This window comes from Aulonocara stuartgranti (assembly GCF_965226115.1).
Source record: "Aulonocara stuartgranti genome assembly, chromosome: 18".
In the NCBI taxonomy this organism is placed as follows: Eukaryota; Metazoa; Chordata; class Actinopteri; order Cichliformes; family Cichlidae; genus Aulonocara; species Aulonocara stuartgranti.
Window position 1 is genome coordinate 11,880,893 of NC_138954.1, and position 14,232 is coordinate 11,895,124.

General features: G+C 37.8%; 1 protein-coding gene and 1 long non-coding RNA gene across 4 annotated transcripts in view; one reads left to right on the forward strand and one right to left on the reverse strand.

Moving 5' to 3' along the window:
- Positions 1–14,232, forward strand: part of LOC309693124 (netrin-G1-like) — a 67,850-nt gene that overhangs the window by 42,236 nt on the left and 11,382 nt on the right. For all 3 annotated transcript variants that reach the window (XM_082512112.1, XM_082512113.1, XM_082512111.1), the window contains exon 4: positions 12,744–12,916. In XM_082512112.1, the coding sequence (XP_082368238.1) occupies positions 12,744–12,916 (173 nt within the window). The remainder of the gene's footprint in view (positions 1–12,743; positions 12,917–14,232) is intronic.
- On the reverse strand, positions 7,454–9,118 carry LOC309693333. The gene is made up of 3 exons (XR_014272627.1): positions 8,823–9,118; positions 8,535–8,621; positions 7,454–7,839 (listed from the first exon to the last, which is right to left on the reverse strand). It is a non-coding gene; the product is annotated as an uncharacterized lncRNA (long non-coding RNA).

Genomic DNA, 14,232 nt, shown 5'->3' on the forward strand with positions numbered 1-14,232 from the left:
AGCTTTGTAACACATAAGAGTTGTGTTGACATAACTGCAGGCTTTCAGAAATTAAAAAGAGATCCTTTATCCCCCACTGACTTTTTATGCTGACAAATTTTAAACCAAACCATATTTTCAAAGACCAAAAATTATTTTATCCTGAAGTTCCTGAAGTATCCTGAGTTCCTCTGAGGTAGACATGGGAGTTATTCAAAGGCAATTTTAATAAAAAGAATAATAGGTTTAGATAAGGTATGAAACATTTTACTGTTATTTTACACTCCCAAATGTTCCCCTCAAGCCACAGAAAAACTTTACATCTCCCTCCCCTTGTGGGAATCCTAAGTGCATAAAAGTACTGTATCCCACATTTCAACTGTATCTTGCACTTAAAAGAAGACTAAATTTGTAGCTCTTCCCCAGTGCCATCACATGATGGTTACCACACCCCATTGAACTGCATAAAGAAGATCTAAACCCAGAGGATATCTATCAGTTTGTGTCTCAAAGAGCTGCACACAGGAATTGGGGAAAAGCAGAGTAATGACATTATGCCACGTTATCTCCTGTATAATGTGCCTACACATTTCCCTCCCTCATTTAAACTAGAACTGACATTTGAATATCATTCTATGCAAAAGATAGCCTTTTTACTGTCTCTGCAGATCTTTCTTTCAAGTTTCTCAGTTTATATCAGTGTTTGTAGCACTATAGATTTTCTCCTTAAGTCTTAGTTTAATCCATCTCCCATATTCTACAATTGAAGCCTGTGCTGCTGACAAATGGCAGTAGTTTGACCTTGATTGGAGAATGTTTTGCAAGTTCATAACATCACAGTGTATCTGATTTGGGAAATGCTTAGCAGTTTTGCTCTGCAGTGTGGTATTTTGTGCTGATAATATTGTAGAGCTGCTAGTTGTGTTCTAGGATGTCACCCTTAACAGGACTGAGAAGTGACTTATTTTAAAACTACTGCACAGAAAACCCATGCTCTGTGAATCAGCTTAGTCGCTGGGTTCTTACCATGGCTTGTTCAATTTTATACTTTTTCGTCCTGAAGAATTTTTACATGGAAATTTTCCAGAAACCAAAATCACCTTCTTTGCATAATTTCTCTTTCCCTCCCTTGTAGGAGGTTGCCCTCAGAGTGTGTCAGACCTTGCTGCCATGGCCCAAGATTTAACTGTGCACTAATTGCATTTAAATGATACCCAACCTACAGGTATATACAGTACGTAAAAATCTAAGTATAGCGGGTTAACGAGCTTGAGTGACCATTTATCATTATCAAGCTATAGAAAACATAAAAAGTCCTTATTAGTTGTTGTGTACAGTTACAGCACAGTGTATCTGAAAGAAATACTGATAGAGTTGTTACTTTTTAGGTTATTAATAAAGGGTGATTAATAAAAGGATTTTTGATATTTATGCTTTTTAAAAAATTCAAATTTTACATTTTACAAAGTTTCACTGACACACGACAAAGTGAATAGCTGGAAGGAGATATATTGTTCAAAGCACTGTGTCTCACTGTGACTTAAACACAGCTTTGTGTTTTGCAGTTTTTTCTTGTTAGTTTTTTTGTTACAGAATCTCTATTGCTGACACTGTAAATGCGAGCTTGCTCTTCACATAGCCACAGAAGCCAGCACAAACTGCAAACATGCTTGCACACAAAACAAGCACACCGACTTACTGGCTCTTATCCAGTCTTTTACATACAGTACACACACATACACACACTCCCAATCCTCTAAGCCCATGCCCTGTGAACCATGACAGCTGTAGCCAGCTTGATTGACAGAGTTTGAAAGTCAGGTTCAAGTGCAGGTTCACACGACCCCAGCATTACTCTGCTTCCAATGTAAGGTTCTTCCCAGCTCTGCCAACGCCTGCTCACTTATCTTCCACCAGATGTCTGTCACATGCTGCGATGTTTTCTGCCAGTCATCTCCTAGTCTCCAGTGTTTAATTAGTGCTCATTAAGGCCTAGGTTTTCTTTGTAAATAATATATGGTAGATAGAGAAAGTAAATCAACATAAGCAGTCTCCGGAGAGGCATCAGTCATTTTTCCAGTAAAATCATCACAAATTTTCTCTTGCTACATTTATTGTATGATATTGTACGATAAGGCTATACCAGAAGTGAAACAGACAAGGTTGCTTTGGCTTCTTGAGTGCTAATGCTATATGGGCATATAAAGGTTTATGTGGGTGTTTCCACTCTTAACAAATGCAGTGGCAAATTGTTTTCTCTCCTCTTCCTATTAAAGTGCTAAAACTATTTTCCTGAAAATATTGTATTAATGCTTTCACTCATCATAATGCACTAGGTGACTGCGTGCCCATGCAAGGGCCTATGCTGTCAGATATACTGTAGAGCATGCAGCCAAACTCTGATTTTCATATTAATATAGCTTTCCCTTTCTGGTTCCTTCACTACTTCCTCCTTGTCTCAGCTGCTTAGATCACATCACGAATGATACAGCTCTCCACCATGAGGAGTGAGGTGGGATTAGGGGGATAGACATTACCATACTGTATTCCTACATCAAAGCACAACCTCAATAATAGGCCCTGTCATGTAAACAAATCACAGGCTTTCAGGGGCAGTGGCCCAAGCCATGCAAATTCAAATTTCATTTCGCTTCAGCAGAAAATTGGAGCAGGGGGAATTAACTTGTGATCCACTCCTAATATTTCTCCAGCGTTTTGTGGAGCCTTGGCGGTGCTACTCTATATTTCAATGGGGAACACAAACAATTTGCTTGACAACGTTTGCATAACACCGCGAAGAATGACAAAATTGGCCACAGCGTAGAGCGACAAAAACAAGCCTAATCGGACTCTTCAATTTCACGGTGACACAGGCTGCTGTAATGAGGTGACTCAGCGACTCACCAGCCTTTTTGTGAAAAACTTCAATGCCATCTGAAATGTGAAGGAATTCAATGTAAAGAAACCCTGGCAAGCTCACTGTGTTAGCTGGATTTGTTCTGTTCATGCTGTAGAAAGACTTGTGTTTTCTTTTCATTGCATTTTGATGTTATGCCAATTTATGAAAGGTAAAGGTGAGGCCTTCAAGCTTAAGAACACTGTACCAACTGTCAAGCATGGTGGTGGCAGCGTCATGTCTGGGACTTTTTTGCTGTCTGTGATATTTATACATTGCAGAACAATGAAGAGGACTACCTCCAAATTCTTCAATTTCTCCTCAAATCAACAGCTAGCTGGTAACTAGGGCCAAAATTTTGTATTTTAACATGACGTTGATCCCAAACACAAATTAAACCTGGTTCTGGAATGGATTAAGCAGGCTAACTTTAAGTTTCTGGAAAGGCCCCAAACTCAAACCTGTGTTTTGGAAAACCTGGTCTGTGCCAGGAAACCAACCAATTTAAATGAACTCTACTTTGCCAAGAATGATGGTCAAATATCGGAATTATGCCACACACCTGTTAATGGCTACACGCACCTGGTCAAGTTGCAATTTATTAACCAAGTACACACACACACACACACAGACACACACACACACACACACATTTTTTCAATAATAAATCCATACATAATAAATCAAATAATAAATCAATTCAAACTTGTGCACCCAATTGCTGTTTGAATGCAATTATTACACCCAGGAAAAACAAAACTTCAAAAAGATTACCATAGTATTCATACCCATTATGACTTCATGGCCACTTGTAATATCATTAAACCTTGACACTCACTGATATATATTTCCCCAATAACTGGTTTTAAGGTTATTCCAGAAATGTAAATATTGTCTTAGCCACTTAAGCCCCACGCCCCTAGTACCGGGGGAAAAAGGAGGAGATCACGTTTAATCGGTTATAACACGGGTTGAGAAATATAAGTCCCAACATGTGTGGTATCCACAGAAACCTCTGAATCTCAGCTAAAATCGCTTATAAATCGTTTCTACAACCACCAAACACAACGAAAACAAGCCACGATTAAACGAGCAGTTACACAAATCCGCAAAACAAACAACACCAAACAAGAAATTCTCCAAACTTCATGTAACTGGCTAAAGACAGGCTGGTTATCTTCCAGAGCTATTACTGACCCCAAACACCAAGTTTCACCACGCTCTGACCAAAATTCACTGAATGCGTCGCAAAAGAAGACCACAAAAACACACACTGCGCAAATGCTAAGACAGAAATTGGCTTACCGTCTTGATTTCTGTTATTTTTGTCGTAGCCGGTAGCCACGTGATTATCAGCAGTTACCATGCCTAACTAGCTGCATCAGAGCCGTTTCCGTCAACAACCTCCATTTTAGACCCACCTACAGACACGTGACTGGACAGACGCCACATGCAGTAAATTTGGGCCCACGGGATTTGGCCTTGCAACTTCTGATTGGTTGAAGTAACATGACCGTGACATCGTTATTGTACTCCTATTGGCTCAAACGAATAAAAAGAGGTGTCAATCATGAAAATTGACCAAAAGAAACCAAAGTTACAGCCCCTCAAATTTTAAAGGGCCAGTGGCCAATTAAATGCTCCATGCGCACGGCAGAAAAGGCCATGTAAATGTGTGGTTAATTCCTAGAAAAATATATTTGTAAAAAAAGCATTTTTAGGCTTGTTAATAAAATTAATTAATTTCTGCTCTTTAATACCTAAAAAATTCAACTGGCCTAGTGTCCAATGTGTACCAAAAATTGACATTTATTCATGTATTGATAGTGTTGTAAATTTTTCACTATTTCACTGTAGAAACAAATCAAAATAAATCTTTGCACAGATGATGTTTATATGTTGGTTACTGAATTTCTGGAATGAAATGTGAACTGAAGCATATTTTTAAAATGGTTATATGCTGAAAAATAAATAAAAGAAATTAGGCGAGGTTAAAATCTACTTCCTTTTTCTGTGTTCCAGTCTCAGTAACTTTTACACAGTAATATCTGCTGCAATCTTTACACCTCTGATGAAATTTCACAAGTGTTAGCTTTATTTTGATACCAAGATTGTAAGCACAGAGTTTGTAATTGCAGAGAAATAATCAAATAATTTTGGGCATTTCATTTTCGAGCACGAAGCTCAGAAACCCCTTTGGGGATAAAGAGGTTAGATATTGTTTCAGGGGAAATAATTCTTTTTAAAATAAAACAAGGACTTCTGATTTTCTTATTTTGGAGCCCTGTAGCGTACTTGCACTACAGTGTTCATTCAAACAGCCACCATCTCTCTGTTAGGTGGTGGCCTTTTTTCTGTCTTTCCCAGCAACACATTGACATTCTAAAACTCTCACCAAGGCCAAAGTTTCCCTCAACAGCCTTGATCTCTCCATATCTGTCAAAGCTATCACTGGTCAGGATATGTGAGGCTCAGTACAGTGTCTTGTAGAGAAAAAGTGTCAGGAAACCTCAGTATGTATTTATACAGCATGGAGGCACATTACGGACTCTGACCATGGGTGACTTGTGTGAGGAAACAGGTGAGATATGGAGCTGAGGGAGACTGGTTTGCTCAGTCTTATCAGTCAAAGTGTCGGCCATGGGTTAAATCTCGAATGAAAAAGGGAGAAAGGCTATCCATTCTAAGATACTGTGTGTCCATTTTAGAAAAAAAAAATCTGACAGTAGTACCAACATAAACATTTTCAGCTTTTTTAGACAATTTTCTTGCAGTGATGCTCTTTGACAAATTAGGAATAATAATGAATAATAATAATAATAATTTAATAGTATTAATCTGTTGTATTTTTTAAGTGTAAGTTATATGGAGGTGTTCTTATTTTGCCTGTTTTCATAGCAGTGGACAACGCTCTAGCAGTTTATATCCTAACTATGTAGAAGTGTTAGTTTGCATGCAACCACAGTAAATTATATCATTTCAAGAATCCAAGTTGAACCAGCTACAACAAGGCACATCGCACATTAACACATTAACATGAAATAATATTTATAGCAGCAACAAATTAATTGAAGTGGTAAAAGAAAAAAAAGGGCTTCCAGCTTCCTCCTACAGTCCTGCTATTAAGTTAATTAGTGATTCAAAATTGGCTATAGGTGTGAATGGGACTGTAAATGGTCTGTCCCTCTGTGTTAGCACTGTGATGGAATGGGATCTGTGGAGGGTATATCCTGTCTCTTGCCCTGTGACAGCCGTGATAGACTCATTAGATAAATAACTAAGACGGATCGATGGATGGATGGACCTAAGATAAAAAAGTAAGATGTGAAATAAGTTAGAAACAGAGAGTTTGTAGCATTTAAGCTTTATGTAGCTTTTTGGTAGACATGGATTTGGTGATTTATTAATCTGCTAACAGTAAAATATTACTGGAACAAGTTTATATATAACCAACATCTTCTTTAATGTCAGTGGTCTGCACACATGTTCCTGCACACCAGCACACTTGATTGACTGGACCTATGTTCAGGCTAAAGTTAGCAGCGCTATTCTGGGAATTATAAAAGGTAAAGGCCAGACTCAGTGCACCAGCAGACCTTTTCAACATGGAAAATTTGTAGGAAAAGTATATATGTTACTAATAATATTGATTCTGTCCTAATAAAGTGCTTCAGAAAAGATAAATTGCAGACAGGTTTCTCTTTCATCTTAACTGTATCTTGAAAGTGCCGTTAAACTAATGCAGAAAATGTAATCTCACAAAATGATTTTTTTAAGTCTGTTTCCATTGCACTTTGTCACTTCTTACTTTTATTTGTTCAATAACACATCAACTTTGCCTTTCACACAAACCTGAAAGATTTTTTTTATAAAGTGAATATAAAAAGAGCTAGATCAAGATGCACTTAGAGAGCCCGCAGTAACCAATGAGACCTTGAAACCATGACAGCTAAATTGAATTTGTCACCCATCAATTATATCATTCATACCGGTCCTTTAGCTTATATAGCTTGTCAAAAGGAAAAAAGAAGTATATATTTTTTCAGATTCAGACCAGTGCAGAAGCAAAACATTATGTTCCTCGAGTGCCCACTTGAGGCTGGCTCCACAAGCCAACTGTGGTCACCTTGACCTCTTTAAGTGGATATCTAGTCTTAGATCGAAAGTGACAATAATTTAAGGAACTAACTCAAGGAATTCAATCACTTGACCATGATTGTATTGCATTTTAAAGGGAATTATCTAATATGATTCTTTAAGGCAGAGGCGGAGCCAGACATTTGAAACACCCGGGGCTTAGCCCAAAAGGATAGTATGCATGTGGGATTTTTTTTTCCCTTGGGGGGGGGTAGAAATGACTGAAAGATTAATTGGCTCTGTTTTGAGTTTTGTTCAAAAAAGAATGACTTCATATAGGGAAAAATATATATCACATGTGCAGAACACCTTAAACTAGTTTTTTAATTAAGCAGCAAGGCAGAACAAAATCAGGGCTGTATCAAGACACGAGGACTAAACCCCGATTCAACCAGACCAAGAACTGATCCAGAATTAAAACAGGACTACAAGAGTTCAAAATCAGGACTACTTGGGACTTAACCAAGACAGAACCAGAATCAGAACTAGATGATAGTAGCACTAAAAATCATCATAGACCTGCACTACATTTATTTTTTAATTTTACCAAAGTACAATATTTAGATTGAGAAAGGTTTATATAATTATTTAGCCTTGTTGTGCAAACAAGCCTGCATAACTTAATAAATATAGAATTTGAAAAATAACAAACCTAAAAAGAAACACTAGGTATGAGATACATGAGTACCTATGATACGGTGATACTTTTGGTAAACAACCATTTGACTAACATGTGTGTCTCACCTGCTCTTGTTCATCTCTGTTCTGTCCTCATTCTCCATCTCCCTCTCTCTCCCTCCCTCTCTGTTCCTCTCTCCCTCTTTGTGCTGACAATCATCAAATATACAGATATTTACAAACTCTTCAGATAAAAACACAAACACTTTTTAATTGTAACATCAAATCAGACTAAATGTTTATTTTTTTAGATTGATAAATATAAAAAACATATTTGTTAACTTTAAGAGTAAAGAGAGAAATCGTCTGTATTTCTTAATTGCAAATGGCACCAAATTGTATTCAAAATTGAGCCACACTTATGGAGCTCCATAGTTCTTTTCCTGGTGTTTTGGTTGACATCTCTTGATTTTCCCATGTCACAGAAACAGGCTCTGTGTTTTGCCTTATATGCATCCACAGCTGTGCCACCTGTTTACTCACATGGACTCTACTAACCTATCAGAAGCTTCTTCAGCTCAGAATGGAATCGTCTGGAGTTTTCTTATTAACAATAAACTTAGTGTACATGTACTCCTAAATTTGATGAAAGTGATAAAAAACATAAAGCTCTGTCTCTCTTTATTGTGACATTTAACTAATTCAAAAGATATTTCAATATTTATCTAAAACAAAAGTTTACTCTAAATTGATGTTGTGCAGTAAAAATGTTTTATGTTTTCTCCCTAAAGTGTAAATATCTGGTTACAAATGTGAATATCCTGCTGTGTACTGAAATCCCTCTTGTTTTGCATAGAAATATACTGAACAACATACAAAGCATAATATATAAAATAACATTTACCTGAGTTTTTCTTTGAAAGAACCCTCTAATGTCCATTCTTATATTTCAGTACATAACTGAAACCGATTTAGTCGGGGAGGGTAAGAACTGAAAATATGAAATAAACACACGTAAGCTAAGACTCTCTAAAAAAAATAGCATTTGTTCGGCTTTTCATTTCGCCATTTCTTGATTCACTTGAAGAGCAAGTAACGTAATATGGGTCAAGTGATCAGTTTGATATCAATCTTTCGTGATGCACCGTCATATTTACATTATTTGTACGGTACGAATGATTTGCTTTGGTACCTGGTCAAACTTAAGCTCTCCTTAGTATGGCTGGCTCCGTCTCTCCAACAGCGCACTGACGGGCAGCAGCTGCCCCGCCCCCTCGCTCAGTCGCTTAGTGCCTGAGCTCGGATCATACCAATATCAGGGGGGGATTCACGCACAGTCGTAAATTCCCACAGTGTGCACTATGTGCTTCGAATATTGTGTGTACTTTTTGTTTTATACAGTTGTCAGCCAGGCATCTAACTATGAAAAAATTGCACTCCAAAATACCCCGGGCTTCTGACAAAACAACCCGGGCTTAAGCCCAGTAAGCCACCTCCACGCTCCGCCCCTGCTTTAAGGTAACGTTCCTAACAGACTGTCCAAGAAGTCAATTTTGGGGGTGGAATTACATTTTTATTATTCATGTTAATAAGCACAAATTAGTAGGTACCTAGTGTGATGCCTCTTTTCTCAACTAAGATTTCTTGTTATTAAAATGTTTGAAATGTTTTCTTAAATGAAATTGTAATAAAAATATAATTTTTATCAAAATAGTTTATTACAGTGGTTTATTAGTCAGTGCTGCTTCACAATAATACGTTTATATAACTGTAGAAAACAGCAGTAATTACAGGTATTTGTCTGAAGTAAAACTACACTCTAGTAGATAAATTAATGGGGGGTTTTTTCCGTTTGGAAAATCCAATTTGACGGTTAGCAACAAAAATGTAATAAAGGGAAATGAAAAAAGAAAGAAAAACTATAATAAAAACAAAAAGAAAGTTTCTCTAACCTGCCAGTTCAGGCTCTCTATTTAACTTAAGTTCTGTACTTCTCTCTTGTCTTGAATCAGTGATGCTAGAAGCTGTCACAGGGAAGAAAAGCTGTGTTAGACATAGTGAGCCTGTCAACACAGTGCCAAGCAGCTAGGAGAAGCCAAGGTTAGGCAGCAGCCAGAGGAGAAGAAAAGGCACTTCTGCTGTCTACTCGAGAGTATCAACAGAAAATAAACCAAAAATCCATCTTGCTTAATAATTTGCTAATTGCATGAGCAGGCAGCAAATTTAGTTGGAATCAAGATCCGTATGTCTCTTTATTTTCCACATGTAGCAAAAATTAGCAGTATTATAATGTCTTCTTTTTTAATGTCAAGATTAAAGACTCCCTTTGCTTTATTTTGTTTTGTTTTGTTGACAGCAGTAGTAGGATGAAACATCTATTCCACCCTGTTAAATCTGCAGTGTTGCTCCTTTTAAATTACCACATTTTAAAAAATTTTCTTTCTTTGCACAGCAGCAGTCAGCTGTTTTGGCATTTGAAATAGAGTTCATTGTTACTTTGTTGCATAATTGACTGATGGGAAGATTTTAATATTTTAGTGCTAGTTACCTGTTTGTGTCATTTGTATTTATTGAGATGCTCATGTTGTAATTGTTTAATAATCCCCTCACTGCAGACAAAACACGCCTATATCAGTACTGAACCAGCAATTATAAAATGTGTTTTTATAGTGTTTTGAGCTCAATAGGTTGGAATTACAGGGGACCGCTTTCCTCTTGTGGCCAAAACCATTTATTAAAAAATAAAATTCTCTGATTTCAATATGACATTGCCAGTGGCAAAAGCGTCACATCCCCAAGCTCCCCCGAGTCCACATCCTCTACTCTATCAGCCTGCTAGCTGCACCGGTTGGGCCTGATGATCCAGATTTTGCTGGTTTTTAATTAAGTGGAAGGTCAAATCTCATCGCTCTTGACTTCAGGGAGCTGATGCTGTCTGCATGGCAGAAGAGCTACACCCAGTCATTAATTTTATGAAGCGGGGACTTTAATTGATTAAAAAGTTAAGGACTATAGGGAATGCGTGGTAAGAGGCACTAGTATTTCATTGCTGTGATTGTCGTCCAATATTCATCGCAATTTATAATGGTTGCTAATGAGGAAAGATGATTTGTGTGCGTGCATTTAGACACAGATAGATAGATAGATAGATAGATAGATAGATAGATAGATAGATAGATAGATAGATAGATAGATAGATAGATAGATAGATAGATAGATAGATAGATAGATAGATAGAGACTTTTTCTATTCAATTCGGTTTTATCTATACACAGCCAAATCACAACAGTCAGTCACCTCGAGGCACTTTATATATTGTAAGGTAAAGCCCCTGCAATAATACAAAGATGATCCCCTTTGAGCAAGCACTTTGGAGGCAGTGGAAAGGCAAAACTCCCCTTTAACAGGAAGAATCCTCCAGCAGAAGCAGTCACAAGGATGTGACGACATCAATGTCACGATGTCACACAAGTCACGATGGTTTGGGGGAGAGGGGAGGGAGACAGGACAAAGACATGTGAGAACCAGAGATGAATAAAAACTACTAAAGTTGTGTATAAACGCAGCATGAGTGAAAAAGTATGAGAGAAGGAGAAACACTCACGCATCATGGAAAGCCCCAGTAGCCCAAGTAATGTAGCATAACTAGGGTTGGATTCAGGGTCAGTTTATCCAATTGTCATTGTACATACTGTAAGTAAAAAAGGAAAGTCTAAATCCTAGTTTTAAAATAGTTCTGATATTATTGTGCTGATGGTTATTTAATGTCCTGTTTTTATCTAAATTCTACTATTATTTTATGTAAAGTACACTTTTGAGCTTCTTTTGTTGGTATTGATTGAAGTAGGCCATGGCAGAAATAGTTTGAGAACCGCTCCTTTAAAGCTTATTCACTGACTCTCTAATTCTGTTTAACAGCAATACCAGACGGGGTCTAGTTTCCTTTGTTTCCCGCAGTTATCTATCATTAAAGTGAGATGTCACAGTAAGGCCAGAAAGTCAATTAGAACAGATGTATTTCAGATTGCTGCTGCTATTTCTTTGTCTCATGTTCAGCGGTGATTATAGGAAACAGATACCCAGATCCTGACTCTCAAATGAGAGAAATCTTCCCTCGGAAGCACATTGTAAAAACAAACATAGGCATGATGTGAAACCATGAGCTGACCAAACCTCTGGGGAGGTCTCCCGTGTCAGATTCACTCAATGGCCTGCATCCCAGCTGTTTCTGTATCAGTGCCCTCCTCCTTACAAGATCTGAGGTCACTAGCTGTAACCTTTTACCCTCATGGGACTGAAATCAAATAAAGGGAATTATATTTGGAACACTTACTATATGAAACTGTATAGCTATCAAAAAACAGCTTGTTCTGCCTCGGGTAGAGCTCTTTCCTTGGAGTTAACACAAATGGAAAAAAGGTTATATTCTAAGTGTACGTAGTTTACTGTCTGCTCATTCAGGTTGTTTAGAAACACTCAGAGGAGACTCAAATTGCAAACAGCTTGTTCTTTTTCAGCAAGCATAGGCGCATGCTTCTTCCATGTGGTCAGAAGGGAGGTGGATTTGGAGCGCCTGAAAGCCATCCGCCCTTTTCTCTTCTCCTGTCAGGAGAATCTGTCAGCTCTGCCACAGTTCGGTCTAATAAACCAGCTTTGCCAACTGGTAGGGTTTCCTGCCTGGAAGCTCCCTTGCCAAATAACTTTGAAGAGAAAGAAAAAAGGAGTATTCTCTGGCTGCCCAGCTTCTCTTTATTGTATCATCTCTCTATCAGATCCCTGCTTTGTGCTCAATTAGCGAATCTTACAGAGTGCCTTTCATTTAGAGCAAGAGTGGCAAAAGTGACCTTATTCGCATTGCCGTTCTCTCCGCAGGGGCAGTAACAAATGAGGCCTTGTTTTTTTTAAAGGAGAGCATAATGAAGCTTTGTGGAGGAACGATCCAAGTCAGATAACCCACCAGGATTTTAATTTACCACTGTCAAAAACTTTGAAAGCTGCAAAAAAACATACCGAGGGCAGGGTATGCATATTCCCTCCAGAAAGTATTGATTCAATGGATGCAGAATGATGCCTATTCATGTCTCTGTCTTTTGTTGTTATTCTTGTGTCTCAGGTGCAAGTGTAACCTGCATGCCAACAGCTGTGTGTTTGACAAGGGGAAGCTGGGCTGTGAGTGTGAACACAACACCACAGGGCCAGACTGCAGCCGCTGTAAGAAGCACTACCATGGAAGAGCCTGGAGTGTGGGGTCCTACCTCCCTATACCCAAAGGAACTGCAAATATATGTAAGTACGGAAGCGCTTGTAATGCTATGTGGACAAGCACTGGCCATGCAGCTAATTTGCAAGTGGCTGGCAGCACATTGTTTCCACTCTTGCTGCTTGTTACCAATAAAGGGAGCCACAATGAAACATCTTTTTTCATTCTCTTTGAGAGCTTATTCTGCCTCTTTATGATTTCAGCTCTTTGCCACTGCACTGCATTTTTGCCAGATGCTGTTTGTAGCCTAGTTTTTTGACTATGTTTTCTAATGCATTGTAGATTTAACAAACTGCATACTGAGGACTTGCATGTCACATCATATTTGACAATGATCAGTAGTATAACTTGTATTTTTGACATTTGAGGTGAAACTCGTTAAAAGACCCATGTTTACATTGTGACAAGCTGACTGGTGAATAGCTGGGTATTCCAAGAGTGCACAGCCTTTCAACATAGTTTACTCAAATCATTTGTCAAGAGAAATTACAACATATTAATTATAAACACAAAAACATTAAAATATGAAAAAAATTTCATAAATAAAAAGGGTGAGCTTTCATTTATTCAATATTCATTTCATGTAAAGTCAAATAATATAAGATTTTTTGTGTTTTCACAAAAAAACAATCAAAACTCAATTGTCTCAATTTATTAGAATAAATGATGTACAGCTTTCAAAATGTATGTCTATTTAAACATTCGGTAGATTACCAAGAATTACTTGGTAAAGTGTGGTGTGGTTTGGAGCAGATCAGCTTTTGGCACTTTAAAAGCGGTCTTTGGCTCATCTGTATTTCTGGGTCATTTGTTTCTTATCTGTCTTGACAATACCTGGTTCAAGTCTGGCAAGTTGGCTGGTTAGTCAAGCACAGTAATCTGAAGGTCAGCAAACCATTTGGTAGTAGCTTTGGTGGTGTGGGTAGATGTTTGGTACTGCTGGGAAAGGAAATCAGCATCAAGCTCTTGATAATACTAGATGCACTAGTATTTGTTCTCGCTAATGATTTTTTTTAGATCCTATAATTTTCTTATTTTGATATTGTATTAAATTGCTACTTATAAATAATTTTAAAGTATTTCCAAGTAGTTAGCAAAGCCAGTATAGAAAAAATATAGAAAAATATAGGGGAAAAAAAACCCTGTTCACATTCATGTTTTGTCAGACAATAACCAGATGGGCGACTCAGTCCAAACATGTGACATATGGATGTATGTGTATGTAAAGGATTCATCGGTGTCACATTTAAACATACTGAGTAAGTCTCCATTTTTCAGTGTGAAGGGTTAATGTTGGGAAGGGGAAAGCTCCTGAGCAGGTCACAGACAGCTTTCTCCTGTC